The sequence below is a fragment of the Miscanthus floridulus genome, chromosome 10, assembly GCF_019320115.1.
Source record: "Miscanthus floridulus cultivar M001 chromosome 10, ASM1932011v1, whole genome shotgun sequence".
Lineage (NCBI taxonomy): Eukaryota > Viridiplantae > Streptophyta > Magnoliopsida > Poales > Poaceae > Miscanthus > Miscanthus floridulus.
This window is the reverse complement of record NC_089589.1, coordinates 16,145,649-16,162,440: the sequence shown is the minus strand read 5'-3', so window position 1 is coordinate 16,162,440 and position 16,792 is coordinate 16,145,649. Positions and strand designations below refer to the sequence as shown.

General features: G+C 49.9%; 1 protein-coding gene and 1 long non-coding RNA gene across 2 annotated transcripts; one reads left to right on the top strand and one right to left on the bottom strand.

The window, feature by feature from the left end:
• Positions 1–375: 375 nt before the first annotated feature.
• On the bottom strand, positions 376–3,838 carry LOC136487743 (laccase-25-like). Its single transcript, XM_066484840.1, has 5 exons — positions 3,668–3,838; positions 2,897–3,051; positions 1,955–2,343; positions 887–1,858; positions 376–775 (listed from the first exon to the last, which is right to left on the bottom strand). Exons 1-5 carry the CDS (start codon positions 3,761–3,763, stop codon positions 645–647), a joined length of 1,743 nt encoding a protein of 580 aa, XP_066340937.1. The 5' UTR covers positions 3,764–3,838; the 3' UTR covers positions 376–644.
• Positions 3,839–13,430: 9,592 nt separating this feature from the next.
• LOC136486472 (uncharacterized) lies at positions 13,431–14,254 on the top strand. The gene is made up of 3 exons (XR_010766826.1): positions 13,431–13,542; positions 13,612–13,685; positions 13,788–14,254. It is a non-coding gene; the product is annotated as an uncharacterized lncRNA (long non-coding RNA).
• The last annotated feature ends 2,538 nt before the right edge of the window (positions 14,255–16,792 follow it).

The following is a 16,792-nucleotide window of genomic DNA, read 5'->3' as shown; positions in this document are numbered from 1 at the left end:
TTTTTACACATATATTTAGTACTCATAACGAAAAAGCACAATATTTATCATCAAAATAGAGTGAAATAATAATTTTTTTAGCTATGCAAGGTTGCGGTGGTCACCTAAAGGGCAACGATTCTCCTACTTAGTCGCAAGATTAGTTGTTCACTTAGTACGCCTATCAAAGCGCCACCGTTAAAGCCGGTGCCCTCTGTATGTGTTCCGGCCACCAGTTGGCGGCCTACGGCATCTCGCTGTCGTGCCTCCCCGGGCTGTGTGTATCACCCCTTTCTAAACTTTCCTTAATGAAGCACGTGCTAAGCACACTTTCGAAAAAAAAACTATATATCCGAGCGGATAAGTATAGCAACTAGCTAGTCAAATGTCATGACCGAATAATAACTCATATCCAGGCTGCTTCACGTGCTGACGTACGTATCCAATTTATTTATACACCAAACTCAAACAATCATATCCATGACTCGACTTTTTACATATAAAATAAAAATGCGTGTGCTCCCTATGCCAGTAGAACAATAATCTTGTAACGGATCGGACAAACAATAGTTAAGAATCACAACATAGCTAGTAGACAAAGCTTGTACACTTTTTCTGTTGACAAATCCATCACCCAATTCAAAGAATCACGTTTGACAACGATTTTAGCACTGAGGTAGGTCCAATGGCGGCGGCGGCACCGATGTCTCCGCCGTCGGCCCGTCCTGAACCTCGAACACCATTGCCAGCCCCAGATCAAGGTGGGCGTCGAAGTGGCAGTGCATGAACCACATCCCTGCAAAATAATAGATACAATTTATTTGATCCTTATTAGTTATTAGTACATTTCAATTTATGCAAATAAATAATTATGATTTATGAAAAATGTACAGTACAGATTCTTTACCAGGGTTGTTTGCGACGAAGCGGATGACGGCCCAGCCGCCGGTGGGGACGGCGACGGTGTTGCGCTCCTGCGGGTTGACGAGGTTGAACCGCGGCGCCGCCGCGGCCTCGTCGTAGTTGCCGAAGCCCTGGGCGAGCACGAAGAAGTTGAAGCCGTGGAGGTGCATGGGGTGGCTCTCCTTGCCAATCAGCCGCGTGTTCTGCAGCACCATCTCCACCGTCTCGTTGTACCGCAGCGTCCTCACCTTGGTGGACTTGGTCGTGTACTTGAGCGTGTCGTTGTCGCTGGCGTCCGCGGTGTAGTCGAAGATGACCGGCGGCCGGTCGGGGAAGTCGCGGGTGTAGACGCCGGCCGACGCGGCGTCCCCGTAGTAGTGCGCCTGGAGCATGGAGACGGCGTCGGGGAGAAGGAATGACGCGTTGTTCATGCTCGCCGAGAAGATGCGGGGACGCGTCCCCGTAGTGTTGCACAGCGTCTGCTTTGGCTGGCAGTCGCCGTTGCCGAGCCCGACGGTGACGAACATGCGGGTGTCCACGGACAGCGGCACCGTCGGTTTGCCGGGGAGCACCAGCGCCGTCAGGTTGGAGAGGAACCGGAAGGCCGTGTCCGTGTCGTTGTACTCCGTCCGCGGCGGCAGCTGCGGCTCCTCCTCCCCAGCCGAGCCAGCGTACTCGACGATGGCCGTGCCGTTGGTCATGCTGAATGGCGGCCCCTGCGGGATGGCGCTGTCGTAAGGGGATGCCGCCATGTAGTAGCGCCCGACGGCGGCGCCCGCGACCATGAGCGCGTCCACGGTCTGCCCGGGCGCGATCACCACCACGTCGGTCTCGTACGGCGTGGTGTAGGCGGCGTCCGCGCCGACGACGGTGAAGGTGTGGTTCGCCACCTTGAAGAACATGGGCGTGTTGAGCGCGGCGTTGATGATCCGGAGTAGGTACGTCTCGTTGCTCCGCACCCGGAACTTGTAAGTCTCTGCACGCGCGTATATACACAAATAAACATCAGCTTCAGACATCAGTAATTAGCATGAGCTTTAATTAAACATCAGTGATCTAGCCATTAACATACGGTTAGCGGCGGAGCAGTTGTACAAGTCTCCCGGCTTGCCGTTGATGGTGTAGGCGTCGGCAGGCGGCATCCTCGTCGTGTCCCCCGTGAGGAACACCTGCTGCTGCAGATCGTAGACGTTGGCGTTCCACCACTCGCCGAGGACGACGGTCTCCTCCCTGTGGGGCTTGGGGGAGAAGGGGTAGGCGCCGGCGCCGCCGCGGGGGCGGATGACGAGCGCGCCGTAGACGGTGGCGCGGAGGAAGGAGATGTGGGCGTGCCACCACAGCGTGCCCTCCTGGTCCGTCACGTTGAAGCGATACGTGTAGTTGGCGCCCGGCTTGACGGGGCACTGCGTCACCATCGCCGGCCCGTCCGCCCACGGCGAGCCGCGCTGGAACACGCCATGCCTGCGAGGTTGGTTCGTCGTCACAAGAACAAATTAACCACCGTTCACTGCACCATGGGCATGCTTTGCATTGGGAGACAGTTTTTTTAACTTCATTATCTTTCAGCTATATATATATATGTGTGTGTGCGCGCGCGCGCGCAATTCTTTTACCACTGCTGCCAGTAATCGAAGCTATCTGTAATGATGTTAGCAAGCAAAGTACCCTTGGGGATGAGCAATAAGCTACAACCTAGCTAGGTAATTTTGACACGTCTAAAGCTTATTAAAGTGTTTTATTCACAGCACGGATCGGAACCTGAAACGTCAACGAGGAGACCTCTTTCTGTTAGGTGGCGGCGTCTGCATCTTGGTATGTAGGGTTTTGCTATGTTTGGTTTGAGGTTTGATGTTGCACTGGTTTACACGAGACTTTATCCTTCTACAGATGATGTTACTTCATGCTCATGCAGCTAGGTAGCTAGTGCGAAGTGACTGATAAAAAACAAAGCTTTGCATGCGCAAGTTGATGCACGAAAAAGTACTAGTAGCTTTGACAGCGATTAGCTAGCTACCAGTGGATGGTCATGTTGTAGGGCGACTCGTTGACGAGGTGAACAACCACCGTGTCGCCCTCCCGGGCCTCGACGGTCGGACCGGGGAGCCGCCCATTCACCGCCGTGATGATCATCGCCGGCTGGCACAGCTGGCTTATAGACAGGTTCCCGACCTGGCGATAATTAAACACACGAGTGATTAATAATGTGAAAAAAAAAATATTGAGTGGTCCACTAGTAAACTTGACATGTGCATGATGCGCCGCCAATAGAATCAAGAAATACTACCGATGCATAAACATCATTAGAAACAATATATTTATGCATGCGTGCATATATGAAACCATATGTGAGCAACTATCAAATATACATACATGGTGCTTGCATAACAGAACTAACTATCGTAAGTCTATCTTCAACAACACCATCCAAAATACAAGACTCATTCGTCCTTTGGGTAGTGCTACAGGCAAAAGGTTCAATACATATTCGGCATCTTCTCCAACAACAAGATCCAAAAGAGAATCCTTTCGGTAAATGGGTTTCCAGGAGAGAGGATGCCCATATTTGAGTCGTGCCTCTTAGGCAAACCAAAATAGGTCTCATATATAGGTACTCTGTTGGAGGCTGATTTTAGGTCTCTTGCTACCCATTTTATGTTTTGGTGCCCATATAGGTTCCTTGTCGAAGATAGTCTAATTAAACAGATACTATATATATGCATGGCGACCATCGAAAGAGATATGAAGTAGAAAAGAAAAACTGTATATGCGCATGCATGTGGATTACATTGAAGGTGTGCTCCACAACAGCAGCTTGAGCAACAGAGGCAACGAAAAAGAGGCCGAAAGGCAGTAACCAAGGCCAGGCCATGGCTCTCTTCATCAACGACCAACAACACAGAGACTAGCTGATGAAGAGGAAGAAGATATGATTTGGTTGTTAGAGAAGAGAACTGTTATGCAAGTGATTGAAGACATTTATGAGAGGGTCGGCATGGAGTTCAATATATAGGGAGAGATCAATGCATGACGATGACGCTGACTGAATACATTGATAAGTTAGTTGGAACACGTAAGGTAGTCTAGCTTCGTACCGTTCAGACACGTGCGTCTTATGTGTTCAAAGGTCGCAATTGTGGTTAGAATGGGAGCACCAAGTTATCCATAAACAGAAGCGGATTGGCCTTTGCGCGTAGATTTTTTTCCAGTTGCGTGTGTCACTGCTTTTAATTAAAGGGATAGAGCTTGTAAAACATTTTAAAGCTACTTATAGTATTTGAACATTGCAATAGAATGTATCTTTACATAAAAGTATGTTTCATAGCAAAACAACCCGTCTCCTAGTTTCATACAGTTGGACCAACTATAGAAATAATCATATATATCATTTGCAGTATTTAAAGGCATGATAATTGTTATTAATGTAACGAACTAATATGTGACACATACACGGTGGCAGAGCAACAGAACATAATTTGAAGGGTGACAACAGGAGTACTTTTCATGAGTCAATGGAACACGGCGCTGGTTGGCGATTATATAGAAGAACTTGACAACTCGCAGCTATTATTGGACTTTCATGATTGAGGGAATAGGCCAGTTTCCGTAAGGCATATGATGATAAGAGTCTGATTAAAAGGCTAAACTTCTTTGGTCGTTCATAGTTTCTCTTTCTTGGCCATGACATTAAGAGATACTTCCCTGATGTGGCGGATGCAGAACAGGATTGAAGGGGGGTCTGGTCTCTTCTTCTTTCTCTCTCTCCCTATTTTTCTTCTTTTCTCCACCTCTTCTTCTCCCTCACCCTTCCTATATTTCCATTTATGCACCAGCTGTAGGGGGGCTGGAGCCCCCCCCCCCAGCCCTCCCTTTGAATCCGCCCCTGCTTCCCTGGGCACATAACTTTTTTGTAGTTCTTTATTAGAATAAAGTGAAGATTTTTACCTAGAGCACTTTTTCTAAAACAATCGATGATCAAGGTGCAAGAGAAACACAGATGCTCTGTTCTGTTAGGGAAATCCTTCATTGACAAGCTATCTTTGGATGGTTTAACTCAAGTCATATTACCTTTAGCCAAAGCAAGCTACAGTAACAGGTCGGAGGAGTACCGTCCAAAGAAGTAAGATGGAGCCTTTGACAAAAACATTTTTGCCTTTTTTTTTTGAGGAGTCAGCGTCATAAACAGTGGTCCGTGCATTTATATCTCCATTTGGATCCTACGAAACATTTCCTATACGCATGATCATTTAAGGCTACGTTATGTCGCAAACAAATTTTCTATGCTTTGGTTAATTACTCTGGATGTTTCATTGTAATACAACGATATATGTTGTAGTCAAATGAAGTAGTACTTGGGGCCACGCCCACGCCCAAAAGTTAATTTTTTGTGACTACAAGAAGTAGTCTTATTGACACATCAGTCAATTGTGTATTTAAATAGTTGCACAATTTCTTGGCTTTCACTAATTGACACCATCTGCTTGGTAATCCTATTTTTATATATGAAGCTAATATTTTTTTTAGGAAATAGATTTTATTTTGATATCACAACTCAGTGACCTTGTAGAAAAATGTATATAGAAATTAGAAACGTAGAAATATGGATCAAAGTCCATACCGTGTTATGGTTGCCTAAGCTAGCAATGTGTGGAATCTAAGCATATGTACCTGGACTTGAGAAATTAACTCATAGTTACTCTTATGGCACCAGTCAATGCAAGGTATGGTTTTCTTATGGACTCATTTTACTTATTTCATGTCTTTTCTTGGCTAGTTTTGTCTTCGAGTCCAGGATTTAACAATTGAATGACAGCTACAGGAAGTTATTCTTTTTCTGGATGAGATGTCTACATGCCTAGACTTGAGAAAGCAACTCAGTAATAAAATGACATAACTAATTGAAGAGAAGAGTTTTTGTGGATAGAAGCACCGTCTTCAAGATTTCTTTGTCTTGTAGAACTTGTCTTTTTATTCCCTTAGTTTCTCATGTGGACCAAGCTTACATATATTACTCTACAAGTTTTTTTTGCGCCTCTCATCTAGGTACAACTATAACTATAGTATCTGTTCATGAACAGACACACACTAACACCACACACACTCACACACACCTTACTCACACCTCATGTACATAAACAGACCCTACAACTACACCTAGATTTTAAGATCGCGTGCTTGAGGAGATCACCGAAACCATCCAAGGCTCCGTAGGCGACGGGCGCGCCGCTATCCCTTTGTAGCACCACGCGAGACCCCGGTGGGGATCTGGCACGTGCACTCTGGGCCGGCACTGGCACGGCACGAAGAAGCACGACCCAGGCTTGGCCCGGCCCGGCTCCCGCCGTGCCCGTGCCTGGCACGGCCCGGTCGTAGTGCCGTGCCTGGGCTGCCATGTCGGCCCATAGTGCCGGTCCAGGCACGTGGCACTATGCGGCCCGATTTATTTGGACCATTCGATGAAGACGTGATGAATCTGAACCGTTGGATGGAAAACACAAATATATAAGCAAGCACCATTCACTTGCAAACCCTATCTTCTTGCTCTCTCGTCTCTCCTCTCTTTCCTGATGGCGTGCGGCGCATCTGACCGTGGCTATGGCGGCCCAACCGCGCTCGCGAGGCGGCGGCCCGAGGCCGGGGGCATGTCTCCGCGGCGGCTGTCTGAGGTCGGGCCGCGTCCCTGCAGCATCGGTGGTGGGGGCGCATCTGCGCACGTCGGTGGTGTCGCAGGCGCGCGTGCGGCCGGCGGTGCGTCTCCTCGGCGGTGGTGCGTCCACACGGCGGAGGCGCTCATCCAGGGGCAGCGAGGCGCGTTCGCGTGGTAGCTGCGCGTCTAGGCGGAGACACGGCTTTGGCTCGACGGCGCGTGGCCATGGCGACGGGCTGGCACAGGCTTGGCGGGTCGTCATGCCCATCGGCATGGCACGGCACGGCTCCGCCTCCGTAGTGTCGTGCCTGGGCCACAAGGTCGCCACGGCGGCACTATCCAGCATGGCACGGCTACGCCATCGTGCCGCATAGTGCCGTGCCGCGCTGTGCGGTGCCCAATTGGTGCTAGTGCCGTGCCGTGCCCAATGGTGCTTAGTGCCGTGCCGGTGCCCAATCGTGCTAGCTGCAGCTGCACATGCATGTAGATTCCAGCCACGCTGCTTCATCATGGGAAAAGTCTGCAGTGTCCATCGTTGATGTATGCGTGGGAACACCTCCTTCGTGCCTGATTAGTCAAAATAAAGTCACCTGCTGCCACGGGAAAAGCTGGCCGGCCACGTTTTGCTTCTGCGCGTTGTCGTGTTGCACGTACACTACGTAACGGGCTAACGGCTGACACTGCCTGCCGACATGTCGTGTATGGCGCTCTTTTAGTTATTTATTTTGCTACCGGGAAACTGGTGAGGAAAAATGCAAGCTTTGAGATTCGAGGTAGCCCTGTACATGGTCCGGTTGCAACCCGGACCAACCCGTAAACCAGCCCACGTTAAACCGTATTTGGAGGGCACAACCGGGCTGGTTTGCGTCGGGTTCCAGACCGCTCAACCCGTGGGGCAGCGTGAGGTGTGGCCGCCGGTACGGTGCTACCGCGTCGATCTCTTCTACATCTTCGCCGCAGCCACTTCCTTCTCCGCACTCTGACGACTCACCGCCAAGCCCCAGCTGCCGGGAGTCACCTGCGAAGTGGTCGAGGACACAGCACCGCTGCCACTGAGATCTTGGCGAGATCTGCGATGGCTGGTCGGCCAGGGAACCACTCGGTTTTGTAGTGTTGCAATCCACCCGAACTATTAGTACCAAAGAGCAATTAGAAGGAGATAATTTATTTTCTGCAAGTTTTTTCCAAGAATCAACCGATGATTTCATTAATTTATATATCCATGCCCAACAAAAGGAAAGAGTCTTTTACCTGCGTGCCATTATAAAAAATGGTCGTTGCCTATGTGCCACTAAAAAGTTCAAACGCTAACAGGTGCTACTGGCGGGAACTTTTTTATCGTCCACAGCATTCCGTTTGCATTCGCGGGTAATGGTGTCAAACAGGTGGATGAAATAACCATTTTGCCCTCAAGTCAGTTGGATTTCTAATTTTTGTTCAGTTTCCTTCTGTGCCATTCGCTCGTCCTACGACACTAGCCTCTTGTGCTCACACAGTGTCGACGGCGACCGTGATGATGACGGGAGGATGCCGACGGCGAGCACGACCACCCCAACCATGTCCACCACCATCCCCACCAGCAGCAGCAGTGGACGCCGCCGAGGAACCCGCAGCGGTGTCGTTGACGGCCTCGGTGACGGTCCTCGCGACCTCGGCTTCTGCGGGCACGCCGTGCGCACAGCTGCCTGGCGCCCTCGTGCGCCACGGCGGCGGCGAGCTACTCGAGCCCCCTCCCGTCCTACCTCTGCGCGCGCGGCGGAGGCCTGTATGACGCAGAACAACGGTTTCCACCAGTCGCCAAACCTGTATGTACTCACAGAGTACCACAATCATCAAGGCGCCTGATATGTCACGCACCCAACGGCGTTGATGGAGAGCCTCTTTCACTGATCGCCGATGCCTGCATTTTGGAATTGCACGAAAGAGGTTAGGGGCACACGACCTGATTGAACCCTCAGGCAGCCAACTGTCAATCCAAAACTTGGCCGTAGCACCGTCGCCAATGGAGACCGAGATGGAAGCTTCAGACATAACTTTCACTGGCTGCTCGTTTTTTTACCGGGAAAGCAGTCCATCCAAGCTCCGGCTTTGTTCTGCGCAGCCATTCGAGAGCGAATCCCACGATACGCAAGTCTGAAACACCCAATCCGCCATACACTGTGGGAGAACAGACTGTCCTCCAGTTCACCTTGCAGCGCCCTCCAGTGACAGAATCAGTCCCAGCCCATAGGAATGCACGATGGCGCTTTGTCAATTTGCCGAATCGCCCATGGCGAGAGCCGAGAGGCAGGTTGCAATCGATACGTGGACAGGCATGGCAGACAGTGTCACACGAGTGAGAAGAACTAACAGTTAGCAATCCTGATTTCCAAGTTGGAATCCTAGCGGCGACCTCATCAACCAACGGTTGCTCTTCTGTCCGCCTCAAGCAGTAGATGGACAGAGGGATCCCTAAGTATGGACAGGGGAAAGCTGCGGCCTGACTGGGGAAGACATCACTCACGACGGTCAATTTCTAAGTAAACGAGGATCCACTGCACAAGAAGAAAGCAATTTATTTGTAACAAAAATAGAAGTTGAAAGCTTAGGCCCCGTTTCATAGAGCTCCTACCGGCTCCAGCTTCTCTGACACATTCACCGCTCATACACCGTTCACATGTGTTGGGCAACAGTTCCCGACAGGTGGAAAGGGCGGCCTCCGGAAATGCCGAAGGCCCTAGGAGAACAATGAGCAAGATGGGGTCCGCGTTGATCCCAACAGGTGGAAAGGGCGGTCTCCGCAAATGCCGAAGGCCCTAGGAGAACAATGAGCAAGATGGGGTCCGCGCTGATCTAGGGTTTCATTCAATGGGGTTCAACCACCCTTACACAGGGTGCACTCACCCCTTTTATAGGTTACTGTACATTAAAGAGTCCTTTTACGACTGTACCCTTCGATAGTACGGGTATATTACAGGGATATTCCCATACATGCACAAGCCTCCGGGGGTATTCTGGGTCTTCCACTACTATAGGAAATTTTACCGAGGCGGGCATTTTGGATTAACCGAGGCGGTTTGCGAAAACCACCTCGGCACAAAGGTCACGGTTAATCGTGGCCTTAACTGAGGCGGTTGCCTTAACCGCCTCGGTTAATCGATTAACCATGGCGGGCGCCTTGCAAATGCCCGCCACTGTTAATGAATTAAAAAACAAAAAAAAACCCAAAGCCCACCGCGAGCCCGTTTCGAAGCCCACTGGCGAGCTCGCTTGCTCCATGCGGCCCCACCGCCACCGCCACATCCCCGTGCGGGTCCGCGTCCCTGCACCGAGCCGACACTGGATCCAGCGTCCCCACGCCACGCCGCCACCGGATCTAGCCGGGAGAGGAGGCCATGTCCCCACGCCATGCTCCTGGGCCGGATCCGCCACGCGAGGATCCATGCGAAGCCGCCGCCGCTCGGGCACCGTGGTCTAGGGAGAGGGAGGGGTCACCGTGCCGTGTTTGGAGGAGAGGCGCGGCCTAGATCCGCCAGGGAGCCGATAGAGGAGAGAGAGGGGTCGCTAGTGCGGGCCGCACTCCTGTGGCCAGGCTGCCCGTTGCGTTAATCTACATTAACGGTGGCGGCTACGTTACAATGCCCGCCTCGGTTAAGGATTAACCGAGGCAGTTGCTGCCCTGACTGCCCTGCCTCGAATAACCAAATCGGGCAACTAGGCCAACCGCGTCGGAGCCCCAAATGGAAACGTTGCGCAAAAGATTTTCTGTAGTAGTGTTCTCCATGTGTCTTGAACAGATGGGCCGCATCTTATGTCTACTGGAGGCCCATCCAATCTCCGAGGTACGCGCACGTTGGCAGCATCCCTTTGGATGGTGAAGGTCCGCCAACACCATCACATGGCATGCCTTCGCCCTTCCGTCCGAGCTTCCAGCGGTGTCCTCTGCCGCATGCTTGGAACCTTCGCCTAGGTCTTGGTTGTCTTTGCCCGTTTCACCTCTGCTGTCGAAGGCCCCTGCACGATTCCTGCAGTGATTCACGTACACAGACTTTTAGTGTTAGTGTTTGTCCCAGTGAGGGGGAAACCCTGTTTTCACGGCTCATATATGCGTCCTCGAGCCTTCGCCTGTTGTGAGAGCGCCGGGCGGAGGCGCCTGCCAGCCTACATATCTCATGAAGTGATTCGTATTATCAAGGTTATCGTTAGTTCATCTTAGGTGAAGAGGTGATACTGGACCTTCGCATACTCACATATCTGCATCCCAACATTTCCCCTCTTGAGGGTTCGGTCTGGTGCAGTCGGGTCGTGATCCGTCGACATTGAGTTGCGAAGGTCCTTACGGAGGCTTCCCCCTGGAACACACTGTGCCAGACCCTGCTCATCATGAGGTGTTGCTTTTTGGTTGGTTGCGGTGGCTCTGAGATCGATGCATCGCAGAGCGGATGTGACCGTTGCCGTTGGAAGCCGAAGGGTCCCTCCGAGGGCTATATAAGGGGGCGGTGGAGGCTCCCCCCTGTTGAGCCATCATTTTCCTAGCTTTTGCTTTCAGAGCTCCTGCTTCCCCTTCTGCCTTCGCTGAATCCTTGCCTGCTTTTGCTTAGTGCTAGCTTTCCTAGCCTTCAGAGGTGGCTCCTCCCGTTAAGCTTTACTCTCGCTGGGCGTCCTTTAGAGGCCCCTATTCTCGATTGCTTGGCGTTAGGGCCGGCGAGTGGTCTAGGCATTTCGAGGAGTGCATGCTGGCTAGTGCGGAGGCTCGAGAGCTTGAAGAAAATTTGAGTGGTGTTGAGGCTTCAGTTGGTGATCTGATTGTGGCGGAGGAGGCCGAAGACATGGCTAAGAAGACTTGGGATTTTGGGCCTTCGCTCATGACCCAAGAGATGATTGAAGTGCTTGAGAAGGAAGGTTACATTCCTAAGGGAAAAGCCAGTCTTCCGAAGGGTGAGACGGTTCCCAAGCCAAGTGCTGCTGATGCTGTGGTGTTCAAGGACTTCTTCGCCTACGGCCTTTGCTTCCCGACGGTGAGGTTTCTTCGTGAGGTGCTAGAGAGCTTTAAGGTATAGCTCCATCACCTCACTCCCAATGGGGTTCTAGCTCTTAGTAAATTTTGCTGGGCCGGTGAGTCTTATGATGCGGAGCCAGATTTGGATACGTTCTTTGAATATTACGAGCTCCAGTGCCAACCTAAGAAGATAGGCGATGAAGAGTTTGAGGCGTAGTATGGCAGCTGCGCTTTCATGGCGAAGAGGTAGAAAAAGGGCCCGAAGTTGGAAATCTCCTTCTACCAGAAGAATAAGTGGGAAAAGGAGTGGATGCAGTATTAGTTCTATGTTAGGACCTCTGGCACGACATCCACGGCTGATGATGGGACGAAGACTACCCGTTACCGTCTTGCTTCTATTATGAAGGATATGAAGCCTTCGATGCGGGTGACTCCTGACTTGGAAGTTAATCGTCACCACGCGGCTTGCGACAAGGCCTTCGCTTTGGCCTGCCAGTATTCCGAAGGCCGTGATCTTGTGGAGGAGATGGTGGCTTCAAAGTGCTGGCCTCGTGGAAAGAATAGGTCGCCGTTCAAGCTAGAGAAGGTGAAGCTACCCGTTTTCAGCGAAGAAGGTGGGGTTCCCTTCCCCCGCTTTAATATAAAGCTAAGTGAGGATGAGACAGCTGAAACTTTTGTTTCGCTGGTCGAGCAGGAGGCGCGGGTGGTGGCTGGCGATATCTCTGACCATGAATACCTTGCGCGGAGGGTTATTGCGGGCGCTATGCATGCCCCGTCTTAACCGCGTTTTCGAGGAGCTGGACATTCATTACGAAGATCGCCCAATTCACGCAAGGTACTGAGGTCCATTGCTGAGAAGGAGAGGAAAGTTGCGATGAAAAACATAACTGTCGCGGTGGAAGCAAAGAAGAGAAAAGGTGCCGATAGGGGGAAAGTGATCAGCAAAAGGCGGAAGGTTGGAGACGCCTCTGCTGCTGCTTCCGTCGGCTCTGGAGAGGAGGTGGCGGAGTCGGGTGCTGAGGATGTTCCGCTGACGACGGAGGAGGTTGGGGAAATAGAAACCTTCGCTGCTGGCAAAGCCTCTGCTGCTGATGTGGATGCGGATCTAATGGCGTCTGGTGCTCAGGTCTTGAGCAGTGGCGCTGCTCTTGGAGCTCCAGACTTGGACCCCTGCCGTCGGTTTTCGGGCCCAGTACCGGTTCGTCCAGCACCGAAGATGAGGACGAAGACGCGGGCGCGATGGCTGCGTCTGATGACGACAAAACCACCTCTAAGGGGCAGACTCGCTCCGTAAAGACTTCTCACCAGGAGGAGTCTGACGCGGAGTCAGAGGACCAGGTGCCGGCCCTAGGATCCCCTCTGTGCGAGGATGCTGCTATTGCTGACGCTGCTCTGGGGATATTGAGTTTGGGTAAGGCCTTGTTTAGATCACCACCAAATTCTAAGTTTTTCACTCTCTCTCCATCACATCAATTTTTAGCCGTTTGTATGGAGCATTAAATGTAGGTAAAAAAATAACTAATTGCACAGTTTAGTTCGAAATCACGAGGTGAATCTTTTGAGCTTAGTTGGTCTACGATTGGATAATATTTAACAAATAAGACGAAAATGCTATTATTCATCGGTTTGAAATTTTTTTCAATCTAAACATGGCCTAAACATCTATTTGCTGGCTTATCTTTTTGTATTCTGTTGGAGCTTCTACTAAAAAACTCTTGCTGTGCAGGGGCATTGCCCGTTGGTGTCTCCACCGGTGACTGGATGGCAATTGCAGGTGCCTCCGGCAACAGGCTCCTTACGCCTAGGCACGACCTTTCTTTGGGTGGGCCAACTGAGGCGTCTGGACACCCTGGAGTTGCTGGGTCTTCACAACCACCACCGACTAGCGGCGATGGTTAGCTTTTATTTCTTGTTACCTGCTTTCCTGTTATTACTTAATGAGTTGTTCATTTGTGTGCTTTGTTTGCACCAGGTGGCTCTTCTGATACTCTTGGTGGGTGGGCGGAGGCACTAGGCCAACTTTCCCAACTACTAGGAGGTTGTTCGTTGTCTCTTGTTTCGCTTTTTGTTTCTTATCTTATTTGTCTTATGTTTTTGCTTTGTGTAGATCGTGTCTGCCATCATTTTAAGACGGTTGACATTTATAGCCTGCTGCGACTTAATCTTGAGCAGCAGTGTGTGGTATGTTTTTGGTTGGCCTTCGTTTGCTTGGGTATATTTCGTCACTTAGGTGTTTGTTCGTATGTTTGCTTGTTTTTTATTTTGTTGTTTTTTGTGTTGTAGAGTCATCACCTCGCAAAGGCTTTGGAGGAGCGTGCTTCTCAGGAGATCCTTGACCGTGACACGGTCATCGAGGGTCTTTAGAAGGAGCGCAATGATCTTGTCGCGAAGAAGGAGCGACTTAAAGAGGAGGCCGATAGTCTTCGGTTGGTCAAGAAAGACTTTGATGAGCTAACGGCTAAGGAAGAGTCTTTGGACAAGGCTCTGGCTGGATCGAAGGCTGCTGAGCGCTTGGCCCTAGAAAGGGTGCGAAAGGCCAATGAAACTGCTGAGGGCCTCCGCAAGGAGATAGATGCGGAGAGGGCTTCAAGTGCTTCCCTGCTTGCAGAGGTCGAAACGCTGAAGAAGCAGCTTGATGACACAAGGACGTTGGGCTTGGCCGCCGCCGAAGTGTATGCCTCCGCACTTGCTGGTTTTGGTGGTGTCACATCCCCCCTTCCGCCGGAGTCTTCTTCTAGCATCTTTTCATGGATGAAGGCCAACTTCTCCAAGCTTCCTGAATTTGTTGGCAAGGTTGGAGATTTCGCTATGCTTTCCAGTGCCACCAACCTTGCCAAGACATTATCGAAGGCTGGTTGTGAGCATGTTGGTGAGTTAAGGTATAAGAAGGACTACGAAAGCCCAAGGGAGCTTGGAGAAGCCCCGAAGGCTATCTCCACTGCTGTTTGTCGCTTCATCAGTTACTTCTGGTGTAAGTTTGGGCGGCAGGATGCTCGTGCCTTGGTGGAGGCTCGTAGGGCTGAGGTTTGCCTTCTTGCCTCGATGTGTTTTCTATTGGTTCCTATTTTCTTCTTGTTCTAACTTAGGTGTACTTTGTGCAGGATTTGAAGGCTGTGGAGGCTAAGCGCGGCGTGCGAGGGCCTGAGGGTTCCAAGTCTAGGGCCTGAGGGAGGCGCAGAAGCCAGAGGAGCATGCTGGGGAGGAGGCCCAGAAGGCGGAGGAACCAATTCCCGCCCTTACCCTTCTGGAGGTTAACCCCTAGATTAGTTGGTTTGTAAGCGTAGTGGGTTGGTGTGGATACAACACTACTCCAGATCTAGACATCACTGCCGGTTCAAAATTGCCGGTTCAAAAACCCACTTCACTGCCGGATTTTGAACCGACAGTGGCATACCGGCAGTGATGGGGGGTTGACATCACAACCGGTCCTTCAAAACCGACACTGATCTACAGAAAACAGTGTCGGTTCTTGGCTCTGCCCGGCAGTGTCCAGTTGAACAACACTGCTGGTTTGTAGTGCCAACCGACAGTGACGATTGCTTTAAGAGTGTAGGTTCTTGGCTCAAGCCAGCAATGTTGAGCAAGCCTACACTGTCGGTTCATGGATCAAACCGGCAGTATTGTAGTAAATATCAATGTCGGTTCATGGATCAAACTGGCAGTGTTCTTGTAACTATCAGTGTCGGTTCATGGTTCAAGCCGGCAGTGCTGAGCAAGACAACACTGTCGGTTTGCTTCTAACCGGCAGTGATAGTTACGACAACACTGCTGGTTTGTTGTTAACCGGCGGTGATGGCCCGTTCGTATTTTATTGTTTTATAATTTATTTTAATTTATATTTTTTCGTGGAATCGAGTTTCGCTTTATATACGCTACGTAGACGACAGGTCCATCAATATAAACATTACAAATGTTACGATTACAATTTAAATGTTCTTATCCACATCTCGATTCTTCAAAATAAAAAAGAAATGTTCTTGGACTTCACACATACTTCTCAGACTTCCTACAATAATCTGGCGAGCCGCTCTGGGTCATACTGGTCCTTGTACTTCACGGATTGTGCAATAGAAAATACTCCATTTTTTTTCAATACCTCGGCTAAAATGAATTTTGCCAGCTCCGATTGTAGTGCGACAATCTCCATGTCTAGCAGCCTTTCGTGCTTAAATTTCTTGCGCTGTCATTCAAAAAAGATGATATCCAAAGAGGAACAGTAAATCATTTTGTTGAATTATTAACAGACATAAATGAAATGGAGATTATACACACCAACTTATCGGCTTCTTCTGATTTTCCACCGATGTAGCGAAGCATTGCCCACATTATATAAAACCCGCATTTATTGTTTCCCGCCGGCTGTGATAGGTACTTCCCCTCCATTTCGACAACCTTTAATGGGACCGGCGTCACACCGATATATCTTCTTCGGACACTGAGCAACATTAAAAAGAGAAACATTAGAAAGCGGTATGTGTGATTAGAAAATAATAGTTATTAGGATCGCTTACTAATTCAGTACTGCCACCAGTGCATCCAGATGATGAAATGGTTTTTTCTTCGAGTCCCACACCTTGAGCAAATTTTTGGCAAGATTAATACAAATGAAGATGAAATGGTTGCTGCAATCACATAATCCTAATTATCGAATAATCTTAACGAAAAAAGAAGCATAAAATTAAAAGCAGAGAACACATACTCGTAGTTGTAGGCTAGAAGTATGTGGGTTTTCTTCTTCATCGTGAATTCGTCGAAAACAACAATCAATCTCTGTTTTAGGTCTTCCACGTCACATCCATAGAGACTTAGACATGTCCTCCCATTGACTCGCATGGGGTCCAAGAAGCCTATGTAATCCCATTTGCTTTTTAGAATGCAAAATTTTGCTATACACCTACATAAAATCATGGGAAGTGCTCAAAAGTTAACAATTTATGTCTCGAGAGAGTAGTTAATTGTAATATCATGTGTGTAGGGTACTTACATAGTCCACAGCGTCAACATTTGAACATCGAGAGAGCGTTTCTGGTATAGCTGGAACAAGCACTCCCACTCGACATCAAACTTCTCTTCTTCAGGATATTGGAAAACATGTGGCAAACGGATAATAACCTCAAAACCAAAGTCGTTCGTCTCTGTTGCTTGAGCCATATAATATTCATGTAATTGGCGCATATATGTTGTTAGATTTTTATACTAATGATCGGGAACCAAAAGATTGCCCCTTTCATACTTCATTGCCGGTGTTCCCGTCCCTTGTACATCATAATAGATGTTCGTGGCCTCTT

What these genes read in the sequence shown, in the direction of transcription:
- LOC136487743 (XM_066484840.1), bottom strand. Translation starts at nt 3,763, where the DNA reads ATGAAGAGAGCCATGGCCTGGCCTTGGTTACTGCCTTTCGGCCTCTTT. An exon ending in TACAACATGACCATCCACTG is followed by an intron (nt 2,344 to 2,896) that starts GTAGCTAGCTAA and finishes CCAACCTCGCAG; the next exon opens with GCATGGCGTGTTCCAGCGCG. An exon ending in CAACTGCTCCGCCGCTAACC is followed by an intron (nt 1,859 to 1,954) that starts GTATGTTAATGG and finishes ACGCGCGTGCAG; the next exon opens with AGACTTACAAGTTCCGGGTG.